Consider the following 16,723-nt stretch of genomic DNA (forward strand, 5'->3'; position numbering starts at 1 on the left):
GTGTTCGCACTGACGCCAAGTTCCCACCAATGTAGGCAAGCTACATTCTCTGCCGGGGTTGCATAGCCCTCAAGGTGAGTTGCATAGGCAGTTATAAATTGCGCTGTGTGTAGTTACGTGCGATAAAAGTTAAAGTGGCGTCTGACGAAACTTTAACCCCAATAGTTTGAATTTCCGACGTAACCCAAAATGAATTGAAGTTGCGTCCGGCGCAACTTCAGCTGAATGTTTTGAGTTACGTCCGACGTAACAAAAAGCCAACAATTAAATTTGGCAGTGCCTAGCGTTCCGTCTAAAGTTCTGTACAAACAAAACTATCGTGAAGTTGTACAGTCCAGACGTAAGTAAAAATCAGTTCATTAGACGTCATTGAGCCTCCTGGGATTTGTTAATTAAAGAGGCTCTGCCTCGGATTACCAGTGTTATTGTCCCGGGTTCGATTCTCCGCGAGCGTTTTTTTTTTTTTTTTTTGTGTGTGTGTGGCCGTTCATAGCGATTCGTAATAGCTATACTTCACGCCCGCTTTATAATTCACGCAGTGAGAGAAGCGTGCGAAGCTGGGCGAGTCGGTAAGGATTCTTGATTAGAAACAGCGCAAGAGACAGGTTCCCTCGTCCTGTCTCTTGCGCTGTTTCTAATCGTGAGAGAAGCTGCGGTCTCATTTTCACTCAACCGGCCGCACCGTACCGCTCACTGACGCCAAGACCGACGTAGCGATCTCTATAAAGTTGCGTCTATTAATAGTGATTAATAATTATCGATGGCTCTGGCAAGTCAGTGAGCGGAAGCGGCCTGACCAATTAAAATCAAGGCAGACTGCTCTCGCTGCATGCTGTGTAGCGGGCGTGAGGTAGCGGCTTGGAGTTCCGTCCTGACGGAACTAAATTTAGTCCGGTAATCTGTATACTTATTAACAATGATTAATAATGAAGTGACTCAGCCTAGTTAATGAGCGAAAACTGTTTAGCTTGTTGGGTAATAATCCGTGAGTTTAGTTCTGTCCAGAGGAAATGCAATCTCGCGGTGAGAGCAGTCTATTCATTTTTACCAAACCAGTCAAACCGCTTCCGCTCAGTGACTCGCCAGAATTGCTGTTAATGAGTAATCTTTATTAATAATTACAGGTGATCGGACTAATTCTAGCTGGATCCGGACGTAACTCCAAGTTGCTACCGCACGCTCTTTTCACAATGTGCAGCTAGAGCAACGCAGCTGTCGCTGTTAACTGCTAGTCACTGTTAACTACTAGCAATCACAAATAATCTGTCATGACTCATAGCTCCGGCTACACCGGTTGTGACATCAGTGAGTGGTTGCGGTTCTGGTGATCTAGTAAAAATCAGGACTGATTGCTCCCAACGCCTATACTGCAAATTAATGCGTGCATCAAAAGTGAAGCAGAAAAAAAAAAAAGAAAAAAAACGTGTAAAGCCTAATTACGCGCCTACACGCAAAAAGGTCGAGGTTCGAATCTCAGTGAATGTCATTGTCAGTTCTTTCCTAGTTCTTATCTATTATCTGCGAAAACTTGATACAGTGTGCTTGGGGGTATTATATTCACTTTTTGTATTTATTTCCTGGTCTTAAGGCCATGCAAAAGTCAAATGCATAACCTCACACTGACAGTCAGAACAACATGCATGCTCCCTTGAAACAGTACGTTACGTGCTTATTTGTAGATTTGCAGCAAAGTTGTATTTGTAGCAAATAAATCTTATATACTGCATATTTTTGCTAAGGCCCGCTTTTAGTCTACATAAGAGCGACACACTCCTTTAGTGGGTGCCTCGACAGGGTTTGTTTCTTGCAGTGGGGTGTTAGGCTGAAACTTGCCAGCACTGGGCACCAGCAAGACTCATATTGCCAAATATAGTGTATTTGGCAAACTACTGCATTACTGTAGTTTATTTGGCAGACAACTGCATTTCTGGTTTTACATTTTAGCTCAGTCTAACAGTTTCTTGCTTGGTTATTTATCAAGTTAGTGCTGCTTACAAGTGATGGGCTTTGTCAGCTTTCTTAATTGTGGGTTCCACTCATGCAAGTTCACTGTAGCAGATAAAGCAGTGGTTTCTGCCGACTATTGCATGGTGTCATGAGCATCACCACCGTGCAGGGGATTCCATTTCAAATACCCAACAAAAACCGGGAAAAGGTGCGAGTTACCACTTTGCACGAGTGCACCACAATTGCTGGATTTCCTGTTCTTTGCTTCAATTTGTGGCAGCCAGCCCGTTTCAAGCCCTAGTTCACTCAGCTGCAGCTTAGCCTGGTGGTTTTATCTGTTAGTTATAATTAATTTGAATGTAAATTGCATGCATATTGGCATTTAATCTTTTCATATACTATCGCATGCATTCACATGAACACTTTCTTGTTTATTTGTTTATTCAGATGGATCACGCCATCACGTACTGCTGCAACCGGTGCCAGCAAAGGGCACCATCTTTCGCAGCACTCCTTCGTCATTTGTACACGTGGCACAGAGAAGAGGGCAACTGGCACTGTACCTTGGATGGGTGCTCAAAAACATACAGGTCCTACAGGCCATACCGAGTGCACATAAACCGTTGCCACAAGCACGTCTTCAGTTTAAGCACCAAGGAGGCTGTGCCGCGAGCTGAGTCGCCTCTGGCTGGGTCCCCTTCCCACGACAGCCAGGACACAACGGAGGGAGAAGTAAACAGCGAGCCCGACGTGCCTGGTGATGAAGAGGATGCCACAGCTACTGCACCCAGTGATCAGTGTTTTGAGCACCTTTCTTCCCTCTTGCTCAAGTGGCAGGAAGGCAGACAGTTGCCTGAGAAGACGATCAATGAGATTGCGAATGATGTGATCATGTTTACTACTGAGCACCAGCAAGCACTGTGTTCAGCAGACTTGTCGAAACTGAAACAGTTAAGGACAAAAAGAGGGAGGGAAAACCACTGGAAGACTTTGCATGGTTTTGTCTCTCCTCGCACAGTGGCGTGCTCAGACCGGGCATGGGAGACATTTCAGTACGTGCCAATTTTGGAAACAATAAGAGCAGTGTCACAGGTGCGCAACCTTTTTGAGGGAGAAGAGAAAGGCAACTCAGTGCTTCTCGAGGATGTAAAAGATGGTGCGTACTTTCGCCAGCACACTGTTTTTATGAACGCGGACAAAAAGAAGCTTTTGGCTCTTCAACTTTATTTTGATGAATTCGAGGTCTGCAATCCGCTTGGAAGTAAACGCGGCAAGCATAAAGTTCTGGCTGGCTACTTGACTATCTTCAATGGTTCGCCGAAGTGTCGGTCAAAGCTTAGCGACAAATGCCTTGTCCTTCTAGCAAAAGCCTCATTGGTAAAAAAATTTGGTTTGCAAGAGATCATGAAGCCACTGCTGGCAGATCTCCATGAGCTAGAAGTAAATGGAGTTGCATTAGGTGAAGAAATTGTGAAAGGCTCGCTCCTGTATCTTTCAGGTGACAACTTGTCAAGTCACGAGTTTGGGGCCTTTCGTACATGCTTTTCGTCTGGCCCCATTTGCCGTTTCTGTTTGGCAACTCGCGATGACATTCAGAAAAAATGGAATGAAAAGGAGTTTGTCTTGCGAACAAAGGACGCACATGTGCGCCATGTACAACTTGTAGCAACAGACTCGACGTTGTCAAGTATCTATGGTGTCGTGGGAAAAAGCTGTCTCAGCGAGGTTGACTCATTTGATGTGACCCAAGGTCTCCCACCTGACATTATGCATGACATTTTTGAGGGGGTCATTCCGTTCGTAATGAAGCGTGTGATCAGGTGCTTGATCACTGACAATGTATTCAAACTTGCCCAGCTAAATGAGAGACTTGCCACATTTCCTTTCCAGGGAGGGGACAAAAGTTCCAGACTTCCCCCCCTCACGCGAAAGTCTGTGTTTGGGAAAGCAATGCTTAAAGGGTCTGCTTCCGAAAAGCTGTGCTTTTTCCGATTCTTCTCTCTCCTAATCGGGGATTATGTGCCTAGAGACAACAAGGCATACAAGGTTTATCTTGCATTACGGGCTGTGATAGACATAGTTGTCGCACCACAAGTGTACCCTGATGCAGTCGCATACCTGAAAGTACTCATTGAAGACTTCTGTCGTGGATTTAAGAAGACCTTTCCACTTGTGAAGATCATCCCTAAGATGCACTACCTTGTGCACTACCCTCGACTGCTGCTCTTGCATGGCCCTCTTGTGAAGCTTTCGTGCATGCGCTTTGAGGCCAAGCATCAGTATTTTAAATCTCTTGCCCAGAAAACCCGGAATTTCAGGAACATTTGTGCAACGCTGAGTCGCCGTCACCAGATGCACTTCATGTATTCCCTAGCTCAACCTGTTCAAGAGATGCTCTTTGCAGGTAGTAAAACAGTGGACCAGAGCTCGTTGCCTGATATTTTGAGAGACCGCCTTCAAGACCTGAACCTGGCAGATGAAAGTGTACAGGCTGTTGCTTCCCTTACTCTGTCCGAAAGGAAACTAGAGTTGGCTGGTGTAGTTCCCTTAGTTGTGCGTGAAGATGACCTTCCTCGCTTTGCACAAATACAGCTGATGGCAATCTGTGACTCGAAGCTGTTTATTGTTGCTTCTATTCTGAACACGAAGTGCTTTAATGAGCACTTCCACTCTTTCGTTGTGGAGCACACGAAGCACAGTGTTATAATTGAAGATGTGAGCCACCACGCAGAGTTTTTTGACTTGCTGTACTTGTACAAACGTACAAGCTCTTTGTATGTCAGCCCACGCTACACATTTTTTACAGACCCTGAACTCTCATGCCTGTAAAATGTTTTTTATGCTGATGTTTGCTAGCATATCTTTGTGGCACTTTACATATGCTTCAATTCTAAAATGCACCCTTTCAAATTGTTGCTGTAGATTTGGTTGGCTTTCTGTATTAGCTTCATTCAGTAATGCCATATTCAGTTTATTGTTTGGAGCGCTTCAATTTTCCTGTAGTTCTATTGTCTTCGTTTTACAAGTTTGTTTCAGGCTGTTTGTTCTGGCAGTTTGTGACTGCTGTAACCTTGGTGTGTATATATGAACTGTCGGGCTCTTCCTCATTTGGTATGTTAGCTTGTTTGGTTGTAACTCGTGTGTATTAAAGCTTTAATTATGCTGTTTTTTCGTGGCCTCATTTTTTCAAACACCCACTAGGCTGAACCCATTTGCCTCACATGAATCAACTTGTATGGTATTACTGCCCTGTTCAAGTAGCCTACGCTACATTACAGTAGAAAATGATATCACATTTAGCTATTACAATTAAGGGTGAAATCCTCAAGAATGCAGTCATTGTTAACGACAAAAAGGTGGCCTATACCTTTTTTTTGTAAGGGCTTAAGAAAATTGTATGGTCAACCCAACGACATCCATCTTGTTAGCATGTACAGTATGAATGACAAGCCCAAAACCTGCTGCACCCACAAATGTCGACGAGCTTTGCATTCACAGCATCACTCTTTAAAATGCAAAACCATTAACAGTTAGACTTTACTTTGGGAAAATAAGCAGAAACACCCACTGAGAGCATCTTTTGTTAATTTTGAAATCTGCAACTGGTGAATTGATTGATTTAGGCAGTTAATCCAGTTAAAATTATAATTGACGTCTAGCCCTGTGTGTATATATGTTGTAGCTTTTTTGACTGCGGTATGCTTGTGCGCAGTGACTTGTTTGGTTGATTGGTTATGACGTTTAACGTGCTGACGCTACACAAGCGGTGGGGCTTGTTGTAGTGGAGGGCTCCAGATTATTTTTGACCACCTGAGGATCTTTAATGCGCTCAAATATAGAGCTCACGGGCGTTTTCACTTTTCGCCTCCATCAGACAATCGGCCACCGCGGCCAGGTAACAGACTTGTTTGTTTGCATTCCAAAGGATCCTATTGTAATTGGGGGTGAATGTGAAATGTGTTCAATCTATTTTGCCCTGGCCGGATGCTTTGATGCGTCAATATATTTTTGTGCCTCATGCCAGTCGGCAATTCTGACATCAACGTCCTCTTGTGAAAAAACAAAAAAAATTCTGGCCAGCTTTGTGTGCTTATCACCTGACATTACACTTGCTTTGACTGGGTAGTCAAAAGTAGTCAGCTGTGCGTAGAACTTCACTGAACATTAACAATTGGTACGTGTGAGGCCACAGGCATGCAATGTTTTCAGCGTTGTGATACGCCAGTAAGTGAAAAGAATGAGTGGTGCCAATTTAAAACTTTATTTGCATTTTCTGTGGTTGAGACAGAGTAAATTAACATTACTGCATCGTCAGTTCTACACAAACATTACTCAACAACGATTGTGCTTGATTGAAAATAAATACCAAGGATATTTTCTGTTTGGCACTGACAACTTTTGGCAGGTATCCCAAGTTGGACATGAATGCATAACCATTTTTCCAGGAATTATCTAGGGTAAGGTCATCTCTGCATTGTTGCATTGTTACACAGGGCCACTTCAACGGAGGGGACATGTTTTTATGCCGCGGTGAGGCTGGAAGAAATGTTCGCGAAAACGTTCAAGAAAAGCAACGAGGCGCTGTGGCCCTCCCGTCAATTGCGGCGGCGCTCGCACAATGATTGGCAGATGACGGGCCCACCTTCCCAAAACTTAGCGGGAAAGCAAAGACACCGCACGCTGGAAATACGCTCGCCGGAGAAGCATATGCATTCTTCGGCTGCGCCCGAATCGCCTCGAACGGCCGTGCACGATACGGTCGGACTTGTACGTTGCCGGCCCGGTTGGACGAAACGATCGGCATTCGTTGTTGGTTTTCATGTAGCGGGATACCAGGCAGCTTTGTACTTGGGACCGTTACGCAGACTAAACGCATTTGTGGCCGTTTTTATTTCGTTTGTTGGGGCTTACCGTTGGCTGGCACAAGCACCGACTGCGCTGGTCGAACGCGCGCCCATGCAGGTTACGCATCCAATCGGTTCGGCGGAATGTAAACAAAAATGCGCCTTGCAGAAATTGTTTTAGTTTCGTACCTGCTGCCGGTATTCCAATCAGACAGATGATTTGCACACACGCTCGGCACTCGCAGCAGTGAACTGACAGCCATTTTGTAATCTGAGCGGGTGGGAGTTTTGGCTCACTCCCATTAGAACAATCGCAGTATTCGCATCCATAAACTCCCACATGGGGACGCAGTAAAGTCGTGGACAACGCGCTAAGTTACCACGGCTCTTGGCTATCGGAGTTTATCCGTAGTATCACTTCCAAAATACTGCCACGGATCGGAGGAAGCGGTTTGCTATGAGGAGTTTAAAAGAAGTGGTGGAGGGATTAAACACCCATTCCGGCTCATTTGTGTTCTGTGTGTACTGCACGGTCGTGACTGCTGTGAGGTGCGTGCTAATCCGTTACACGCTCGCTCTTTTCGAGTTCTATTACGTTTTTGTTGTTCGTGGATTGTTATTGACTGTTCCAGAGTTGCTAGACATCGAAGTACTGACTGTAACCCCTCCAACCATCGAATTCAGCTTCAGCACAAGCACCCAACCTACGCCGTGCTGATTCTCGCCGCCGCAACGAGCGATAATTGGGAACATAACATAACGTATAACATAAAACACACAACATAACACACAACACACAACATAACATAACATAACATAACAAACACGGTACACAAACATCGGTTATAACAAAATCGCTTTATCTGAATTATCACTTTACTTGAAGTTTTTCCACCTTGCAGTGCGCATACACCCGCTTTTAACAAAATTCCGTTGATAGCGAAGCCGGTTATCGTGACTTCGATGTACTGTGGGTTTAGTGTACGTGCTTTAATGGTCATTATGGTCATAGCGGCTCTGTCGCAAACTGTGGCGACATAAAAGACGCAGAGCAATGTTGCTATTGGTCCTGTGCGTAGACAGTATACGCCTTGTCCTCCACCATTGTCTACCCTTACCTCTCCACCTCCGCTCCTCGCTTCTTCCTTTCATAAAACCCTAACTCTCTCTCTCTCTCTCTCTCTCTCTCTCTCTCTCTCTCTCTCTCTCTCTCTCTCTCTCTCTCTCTCTCTCTATCAGAATGCAACATTGCTGGACACCCCGCTTGTCCCTCCACCCTCTTTATTTTTCGTCAGGGGAGGAGTAGTGAAGGATGATGACTAGTTATAAGTTGAGCGCAGCCTATTAGACGTGCCCCGCGTAACGGGTTAGGTTTCTGACGGCGCTGGCGTATTGAGATCTCGGCCCCGTCAACCATCTCCAGACGAAGCAAGCTGGAAATCAGAGTGACTTGGTGCGGATGTGTTATTAGCGAAACGGGAGACCGGGCCCGCATGAAGTGGACAGGACAAACAATTTTCCTGACGTCTTTATGCGCAGCCCGTCTCCATGCATGTCCGCTACGGAACAATCCATCTCCAAAAGGTTCAAACTAATCCGCAGATCGCAAATGCGGCGCGCCGCATAGCCCACTATAGATTAGGCTTGCAAAGTTCCAACTTGAACAGATAAGATCCGCCGGCGCGTCCATATCGGGGTAGCTTGAAGAAACAATGAGCAACGAACAAATAGGGAACATTCATGATTGGACTTGCGCAAAACAAACGGGGACGAGGAAGAACGACAAGGACGAGCGCACCCGTTTGTTTTGCGCAAGTCCAATCATGAATCGTTTCCAACTAGGCCGGCTTGCTGTGATGCTTCAAATAGGGAACAATTGTTTCTTTTAGGGGCGAAGCTGGGGCTGTTGGCGTCTCCTGTCGTCGTCGTCGTTATCATCGTCTCATGTAGTCACGGTACTAAAGCACCTGTAAACTCGTTTACGCCTTGCGCTAGAACGTAACGCGTACTAAAAAAAACACCGGGACACTCGTTTATGCCTCGCGCTAGAACGCTTCGTGCTTCAAAGGCACCAGACTTTTACAGCAAAGCTGTATACCTCTAACCCCCAACGGTTTCATCTCCGTGCGCAAAAACACCAAGGCGCCAAGAATACACCATATACACTGCTACTTCGCTCCTCCTAAGGTTTCACGTTAGTGGAGATGGCCCGGGATTTTTTAAGGCGTAGCATCTATAGACAATTCGGAGGAGCAGTGGACGCAGTCCAGCAGAGCGCCTCAAAGCCACACGGGCGTCCCGGAGTTTCCAGACTCGACGCACGCGCGGAATGCCGCCTTGTTTAGGGTTGCATGCAAAGTGGGCCGAAGCAGCCGTATACATAACCGGGCCCGTCCATTGCGTCGCTTGTTCCGGCGCGCGTACATCCATTACCGGCCGGCTTCACCACATCACACGCCCTCGCCTTTGTTTTACCGGGTGCCCCTTGCCGACCGCGGCAGAGCCGTCTTTGTCGGACGATCTGCTGTGGGTGCACGCACGACTGCCACTAATGGTTTAAAGGGAAGAAAAAAATATGGGGCGGCAACACGCATCGCTGTTTAGTAATGGTCTTGTTTTTGCTTTTTTTGTTTTTTCTCTGCCAACAGTAACCGCCTACCTGGCGCCGGACAAAAAAGATCGCTGTATATAGACACCGCTCTGCGCAGAGGACGAAAAGGGTATGTCGGCCAGTTTATTTGCGGAAAACCGAACAGGAAACGAATGCGCGCATACAAACACGGTGGACGGCCGCAGAACGAGGGCCGCGTTCAAGCGATTGTTCCGGCATGCCTTTGTGTTCCCTCCCCGTGCACTGACCTTTCCTGAGACTTTGTATTCGTCTATTTTCATCTTTCAGAGCGGTTACGAAGGCACTCAGTCCATCTATATCTTGCTGTCGTCTCTAGTTTTCGATTGTGTGTCGGGCTTTTTGAAAAGCGCGCAACATGCATTCCGCGATGCAAGAAGCAGATTACTACCGACCAAGGACCTCGCGTTGCTTTGTCGAAGCGCGGATTTCTTTGTTGTAGATACAGGTCAGCGCGCCAGAAATACCTCCCACTATTGGAAAGTCTCCACTACACAGTTGTGTTTTCCTCGCGTTCAAGCTACATTTTGTCGAGACTTTTTTTTTTTTACGGTGCATAACGTGCATGCGTTAGGAGGGGCCTTCTACGTGAAACAACAACTAGGAGGGCGCACAATGCATTCTGCACTTCGACATTCACCAATATAGCGACGTGACTGCTTGTACGACAAAATCAAATCTCCAACGTTCGCTTTGAGGCGCTCCCTTTTTAACACACAAACGCGCAAACACACTTGGCGGCCGTCGATAATAATTACCCGCAGTACCCCTCAAGGTGCCGTACTGTCATCTACCCTCTTCAACCTCGGCCTTGCCCCCCTTGCGAAAGCCTTGTCCGAGATCCCTAACCTTCAGTCGCTTCTATACGCCGATGACATTATCCGGCGTAAAATTGGCAGCATTCGGCTCTCGTACGAGCGAGTCATGATTACCCGATGTCTGGTCTGTGTCCTTCCTGTTTTCGTCTCGCATTGGGCAACTTGAAGACAAGTAAGCAGTGGTTTTAGATGTTAATTTTAAGGCACCGCAGCCCAGTTATTCCGGTTTATGCCAACGGCTGGACTACATCAGTAGCAATGCGGTATGTCTCTCCTTTCTTGTCCCAGTCTTTTTCATGCGCGGTTTTTTTTTTTTTTTTAAGTATGAATGCGTACCAACTAGCCCAACTTGCCGTCTTGATCATCGTAGAGTGGCCATAAGTACAAGAAGAAACGGAGAGGCATGAAAGGAGGCAGCGGAAAGGGCAGAAAACAGGGAAGTGCTGACATTCGCAGGCTGGGAAGAAGAGGGGAGACGCCGGACATAATTGAATGAACAGCCTTAAGATATTTCTACCGTTCGCTGCAGTTAGGACTAGCTCAAAACAGCCGCGTCGCACCAGTCGCAGAAACTTCCACCAAACCCCGGTCTTCTTATAGCGAGGGTTATACGGCGCATGGCAGCTGCGCGAGGCATGCCCGCTACATAAATATTGTACGGAGCCTCGTTAATTTCCCTTTTCTCTCTCTCCCTCACAGCAACGACTGCAGGCGCCAGAGGGAAAGAAAAGTGAAAGGCACTCAGCAGCAACCTGCTATGCAAAACTGGCCTTCGCTACGGCGGCAGTTGGGCTGCCTCCCGGGACCGATTAAAGGGCCCGCGGAGCCAAGCCAGGGAAACCAAGGGGGAGAGAGAGGGTGAAGAGACCGGTTGGGAGCCTGTGTCGATTCCTTACTCAACAAAGCCTCCTCTCCAAGGCAGCCGACTCATCCTCCCCTTAGCCGGAGCCGACGGCGCTGACCGAGTCACGTCAGGAACCCAGCCGACGATGCACGAGACGGGGGCAGCTGGTCATCAAGCTTTGGGCGATCGCCGCCAAAGATAGCCTGGCGAGAGGGTGGCGCCGAGTACAAACTCATCCTCGCCCCAAACAGATACTTATATACGCGCATTCCTCGCGTTGTAAGCAGCCTTGCATGCACGGAGCTTCAGCCGAGGCGTATACGTGCTGCGGCGAAGTGAGCCTGCAGCATCGGCGATTACGCCACGGACCAAGATGGGAGAAGACCAACCTTGGCAGGCGATAGACGCCTTTCGCTCTCGGCGGCCTCTTCTGGCCGAAGAGTAATGGTACGAGCATCCCAGGCCGAAGTCTGCGCGTCCCCTCCTCCTGCGGGCCGCATCGATCGCTCCCTCGCGTGCTCAATACCGTCTTGCACACGCAACCGCCACAACGAGAAGGCAGCAGCGTCATGCAGTTTCAGCGGAGGCCCTAACGATATGGAGGTCCTCGTTCCGACATATCCCAACGACAGGAGGGTAAAAAATTGTGTTTCGAGGCCTTCACTGCGTGACGTCACCTATAACCTGTATAGGCCGTCAGTAAAAGTGTCCGTGGCCTTTGACCAACATCCACTGGGAAGAAAACGACGTCTACGGCAAACGGCACTTTGCCGAGAAATTTGTGTTTGTGCAAGTCACGGTGTTACCTGTAAACAAGCTTGTTTCTGGAGCGTCGCCTTAAAAACAGCATAGAACTTGACCGTTAGCGATTGGTTATTATGCATAATCGGTTTCATCGAATTTCTAATTGAGCGCGTACAGCAACTCCGCAGAATATGGAAGGTAAAGAGAAAAAAACAATTGTCGGGTTGTGACTCACCGGTTACTCCGCACGTGTGCCGGTTACATCCGCCAACACAAGCGTTCACCTCGAGTCTTCCCTCTTTTCCAGCAGCGCTTTGTTGTTTTAACGCAAAATTAACTACGCACAGTTCCCGCGGCACAGCAGGAAAGTGTTTACCCGAACTGAGCCAGCGAAACTACTGCGCTTACTTTATCCAGGCCCCGGGCAGAGCATGTGCAGAACAAGTGTGACGCGGGGCTTTTCAAAGACTGCGGCAAACTGCCACCGAACAGCGCATGCGCGTGGCCGGCGCGTGCTGCCCCCGCTGCTGCTGCTGCTGTCTGCAGCCAGTTATGGAGCAGACGACAGAGAACCATCTGCTCCCGCTCAAATGTGCGCCGGCAATTTCGCCTGCCACCGACGCCGCCATGATTGAGCCCGCCACCTGCTCCGAAAAAGCAGCAGCCCACCGACCGACCGTTGGGGGTCACGAGTCTCGAAACCGACGCGGAAACAACCCGCGAGCTAGCGTCGGTTTTTCGTTCGGGCATAATTGTTTTTCGTCGATGCCCGAACCAGACGTATTCAGAAGCAGATGCGCATGACGTTTCGCGAGTGAATGCCCGCCTGCCTCTCGAAAGCTGGTGAGGAACTTAGTATTCACTATGTTTGATGTGAAGATGGCGAGATATACGGGAATGAGGGAGACACGCAGCAAGCGCGTACATTTATGATGATTGCGCGCAGACTGCAAGATAACAAGAAAGCACGAAGGTGCAATCAGGCAAGCGGCGAACGCATGTAAACACAATCCTAGTATGAGAAAAAAAGCTTCACCATTCCTTCCTAAAGAAAGTAGAGAGGAGCGCGAAAGCTTTCCCACATCAAAATTGCGTCAAAAGCTTCGCTGGAAGTATGTCCAGCCTTCGCAGAGAGTGCGTCCAATCGATCATTAGACCTTCAAAGACCCAAATCGGAAACAAAGAACGAACCTATGCGACGATTTTTTTCCGCACTAATTCTACGAAAGATCTAAATGTATACCAACACGTGGTTCATGAGATAAAGATACAGCCTCCGAAATTTTTAATAGGAGCAACGACCGATCCGTATGTCAGCGCCTTATCACGGTGTTCACCGGCAAAATAGGCGAGAGTACGCGCACGCGCATAACTTATGTCTTGTGGGAGCGTCGTGTGCTCCGCTGTTCTCCTCAGGGCAACACACCCCCTGTTTTTCTCATCTTGCAAGGCCGTTTCACTACCGCCAAAGGTAGCTAAGCAGCGTGGGCCACAAGTTTTTATTTTTATCAGACTTGTTATTTATCGCATTATACCTAGCAGCGGCGTAAAACCGGGCATAAAACCGGTCCTTTTCTACTTTTATTGATCCTTTCAAGTGGCATTCCTCACGCTGTGCGGGCAAATGATCAGAAAGAAATATTAAACGCGTATTTGATATGCGCATGCGCTTCAGATAACTACGGTTTCTAGTGAACAAAGTCATTCAGATGCCGTGGCAGGGGGTGTATCACTCTCAATGGAACAGCGTAGCAGGCGAGGGCTAGTGCGCTGCTACTTCGGCCGTACACGCAGCGCCACCTGGCAGCCTCCGCGGCATTTTTTGCTTGTCCGGGTCTTAGCGAAGTCATCCGCCGCCGGTAACGAAGTGTTGCGGGATGGCGCCTGTGCGGGCGAAAACACGCAAATCAGTGTACTGTTGCGTCTACGGATGCCATAACAGCTACGCCAACACTGCTGACAAGCTCCCGAAAACCAGTTTTTATTCCTTTCCGTAGAAGCCGTACGAAGAGGAGCGCAGGCTGCGCTGGATTAGGGCTGTGCGTCGTGCAAGGTAAACAAGCGCGTTTGGCGTCTCTTTTGGTCCATTTGCGTGTTGTAACTGGCGTTATTTCCATCTTTGGCCTCGTAATTTTCTTCTCTTGTTGGTTATTAGCCCAGACGGAGGCATCAAGGGCCATTGACAGCTCCCTCCTGGCTTCGGCTTCGGTGTTTCTGCCTGCAAAAATAAAAAAGAAAAGAAATGTGTTAATGTGGACTGAGGAGTTCTAACATGAGAAAGTTTGTTTGTTCAACAAACTTTCTTCTTCTTGTTAATATGACCTGTTTCATGCAATTTAGTTTATTCACGTGCATTTAACTCTATTTACTGCAAGTAAAAAGGACGGATTGAGCAAATGTTTAAGGTTGTGCACCCATACGTGAATCCTTACCGTAAGTTGTGGCTTGCGCCCAGAATGGGCGCGGTGAAGCGAGTGCAGCTGCAAGTGCTTCAAACTCTGTCCTCCTCGTTTTGATGCGGTGGGCCATCGTGCTTGTGATGCGGTGCTTCCGCTCTTGGTGCCATCTGCGACAAAATGTGCCATTTTGTATAAAATGCACAACACGCTGTGAAGCACATAAAGGCTGCAGATATAACAAACCTGTCTACAGCAGCCTGGCCCAGGGTTAAAAGCGCGATCTCCGCTATCTGCTCCACGCTTTTTTTCACAAACGTTTTGTAATACGTTTCCTCTCTCTGCTCCAGCATAGCGAGCAGGTTGCACCTGTTTATTGTCAGGGGTACCACGCTCGCCACCTGCATGGTTGCGTACGTTTCTCGCGCTTCACCGAGCAGCGATCTGACAACCTCGATGCCGAGATTGAGACTTTCGTCTACAGCTTCTGTGGAAGCACCGGTTGGATCTGCATTTTCGTCGTGGCTGTCCTCGCACGCGATCATGTCCGCGAACGCACACCTCACGCCCGGGAATGTACCGTTTTCGGGCACAGGGGTTTGAGTACTGGGGCAGGCAAGGGGCGACCTGTATAAAAAATTATCAAGTTGTATGATGCAATACAAAAAAGCACGCATGCTTCAATGTTGAATAATCTGAACAATTCAAGAAAGCGCTCCTCGTGCTTACTTGCAAAGAGTTCCTTTATCTGTTTCTTCGTGTCCAGGGTCGGTCGCGCAGAGGGTTTCCCCCAAGCACGCGGCAACTCCGTGCACGATTTCTCCTCGTGGCTGTTTATGAAAACGGCCACCGCCGCCGCGTGTTTACACCAACCGCGGCAGCCAGCCTTGCACGAACAGCGGCCTCGCACAATGCGCCTTGGGTTCGGCGACAACTACATAAACAAAACAAATCACCATGTACGTGAAATAAGCACATAAGGGTATCTCAAATACAATTCACTCACCTCCAGCCGCACGTCGTAGTCGCAAGTGCTCTTCATCTGCGGAATGCACCTGGCCACGATTTCAGACGGCGCCGTCTCGCTGAGGATTTCTTCTTTTACGCCGTACACGTGGTTGCTCGCGTAAAGCTTGATGCCGCGCCTGAAGCAACTTCCCTTGAAATACTTCTCAGGGCTCTGTATTTTACTAAAACCGCAATACAGCACGCACGATCCGCTTGGCGCCGTCATGCTGGCCTCGCGCGGACGCGGCCGAGCCATAGAGAAAGCCTTGCGGAGCTGCGTTGCACGGAACGGCGGACAAGCAAAAAATGCGGCGCGGCGCCGGAGGGGGCGCCACCGGTTCCAATTCAGTGGCGCCTCCAAACGAGCGCACGAGGCCTATAGGCCTATGCGCGTGCGCGTACTCTCGCCCATTTCGCTGCTGAACACCGTGATAAGGCGCTGACATTCCGATCGGTCGTGGCTCCCGCTATATTAAAAATTTGGGACGCTATGCACCGCTGTACTCCTTCACGATCGATGCGTGTATTGCCTTTTGTAAACCGTTCTTTTTTCGCGATTTTCAAGTAACCTTTTTGACACAATGTAAGTCCGGTTTCGCGCCCGCGACGTGTGTCCAGAGATTTCACCAGAGCTTTTCGGTCGACCAACCGGTCTATAAAGGGAATGCATTAGCTTTCTGATTGAGCGCCGTTGGTCCCACTGAGAAAGCTTTCGCTTTAAAAAACCAAGATGGGGAGCGCCGCGCCTCCGCATTTCTTCATCGAATATAGAAGCAGAGCTCGGCTAAATCGCAGCCAGAATATGGTGATGCTATTCTGCCCATAGCATGATCCTTGTTTCAATACGACAAAGGTTGTTTGAAACTCAGGAACATGTTCAAAACATTGATTAGGCAAATGCGGTATCTGGCGTTGTTCTTTCACGTAATCATGCTCATTTCACGTATTCACCGGTAACACCGATTCAAAAAATGCAAGATCCAATGCAACTCCATATTCCAGTATGTCGAACTTCGCGTCTCAGCTAACTTGTGAGCTGTTACTTTTCTCGTTTCGTTCGCATTCCATCTCCAGGCAGCACAACACTCATACACGGCGTGGTGTCTGCGTGGTAGACACCCCCCATTTCCCAGAACAGGAATAAATAAATAAAACACAGGCAGTCGCGTAGGTAGCGGCTCCAGAGCAACGATCCACATAAACCCGCCACCCGCGGCCGACAATGCGGTGCGCGCACACGCAACAAACCAGTCGCTCACTGCGAATTCCGGGCCAAGCGGAAATGTTTATTCTCCGTCACAGAGGTGCCTGTGACCCGCACAGGACCCAGGGAAACACTGCGAAAGAAAGAAGCTCGGACGAGGAGGAGAGCGCGCACCTACACGCCTTGTCAACAACTTTCTCCGGTCCCCCTTTGCTTCCTTGAATGCCCCTCCCTCTCTCATCACAAGGCTGCCTGTACGCCAGCCTTCTCTGTAATCAGACAACACGCG

General features: G+C 48.4%; 2 protein-coding genes across 7 annotated transcripts in view; both read right to left on the minus strand.

The window, feature by feature from the left end:
* LOC144172289 (uncharacterized) overlaps positions 1-16,723 on the minus strand; it is a 269,808-nt gene that overhangs the window by 106,206 nt on the left and 146,879 nt on the right. Inside the window, exon 1 of one of the 3 annotated variants that reach the window (XM_077701038.1) lies at positions 12,062-12,247. The exons of the other annotated variants lie outside the window; for them this stretch is intronic. The gene's annotated coding sequence lies outside the window, so the exon portion shown is untranslated. Of the gene's footprint in view, positions 1-12,061; positions 12,248-16,723 lie in introns of those variants that run through there. 3 annotated transcript variants of the gene reach the window in all.
* Positions 13,808-15,585, minus strand: LOC144172255 (uncharacterized). Of its 4 annotated transcripts, none has more exons than XM_077701015.1 (4): positions 15,229-15,546; positions 14,952-15,156; positions 14,284-14,392; positions 13,818-13,894 (listed from the first exon to the last, which is right to left on the minus strand). In XM_077701015.1, exons 1-4 carry the CDS (start codon positions 15,484-15,486, stop codon positions 13,858-13,860), a joined length of 609 nt encoding a protein of 202 aa, XP_077557141.1. In that variant the 5' UTR covers positions 15,487-15,546; the 3' UTR covers positions 13,818-13,857. The 4 variants fall into 4 exon arrangements, 3 of the variants coding, with proteins under 3 accessions (XP_077557142.1, XP_077557141.1, XP_077557140.1); XM_077701014.1 differs by lacking the exon at positions 13,818-13,894 and adding an exon at positions 13,901-14,044 and having other exon boundaries at positions 14,259-14,392; positions 15,229-15,549; XM_077701016.1 differs by lacking the exon at positions 14,952-15,156 and having other exon boundaries at positions 13,808-13,894; positions 15,229-15,585.

This window comes from Haemaphysalis longicornis, unplaced genomic scaffold, assembly GCF_048455015.1.
Source record: "Haemaphysalis longicornis isolate Haplotype H1 unplaced genomic scaffold, Haemaphysalis longicornis Haplotype H1 scaffold_20, whole genome shotgun sequence".
Taxonomy (NCBI): domain Eukaryota; kingdom Metazoa; phylum Arthropoda; class Arachnida; order Ixodida; family Ixodidae; genus Haemaphysalis; species Haemaphysalis longicornis.

What these genes read in the sequence shown, in the direction of transcription:
- LOC144172255 (XM_077701014.1), bottom strand. Translation starts at nt 15,486, where the DNA reads ATGGCTCGGCCGCGTCCGCGCGAGGCCAGCATGACGGCGCCAAGCGGA. An exon ending in ACTACGACGTGCGGCTGGAG is followed by an intron (nt 15,157 to 15,228) that starts GTGAGTGAATTG and finishes TTGTTTATGTAG; the next exon opens with TTGTCGCCGAACCCAAGGCG. An exon ending in GATAAAGGAACTCTTTGCAA is followed by an intron (nt 14,393 to 14,951) that starts GTAAGCACGAGG and finishes ATTTTGTCGCAG; the next exon opens with ATGGCACCAAGAGCGGAAGC.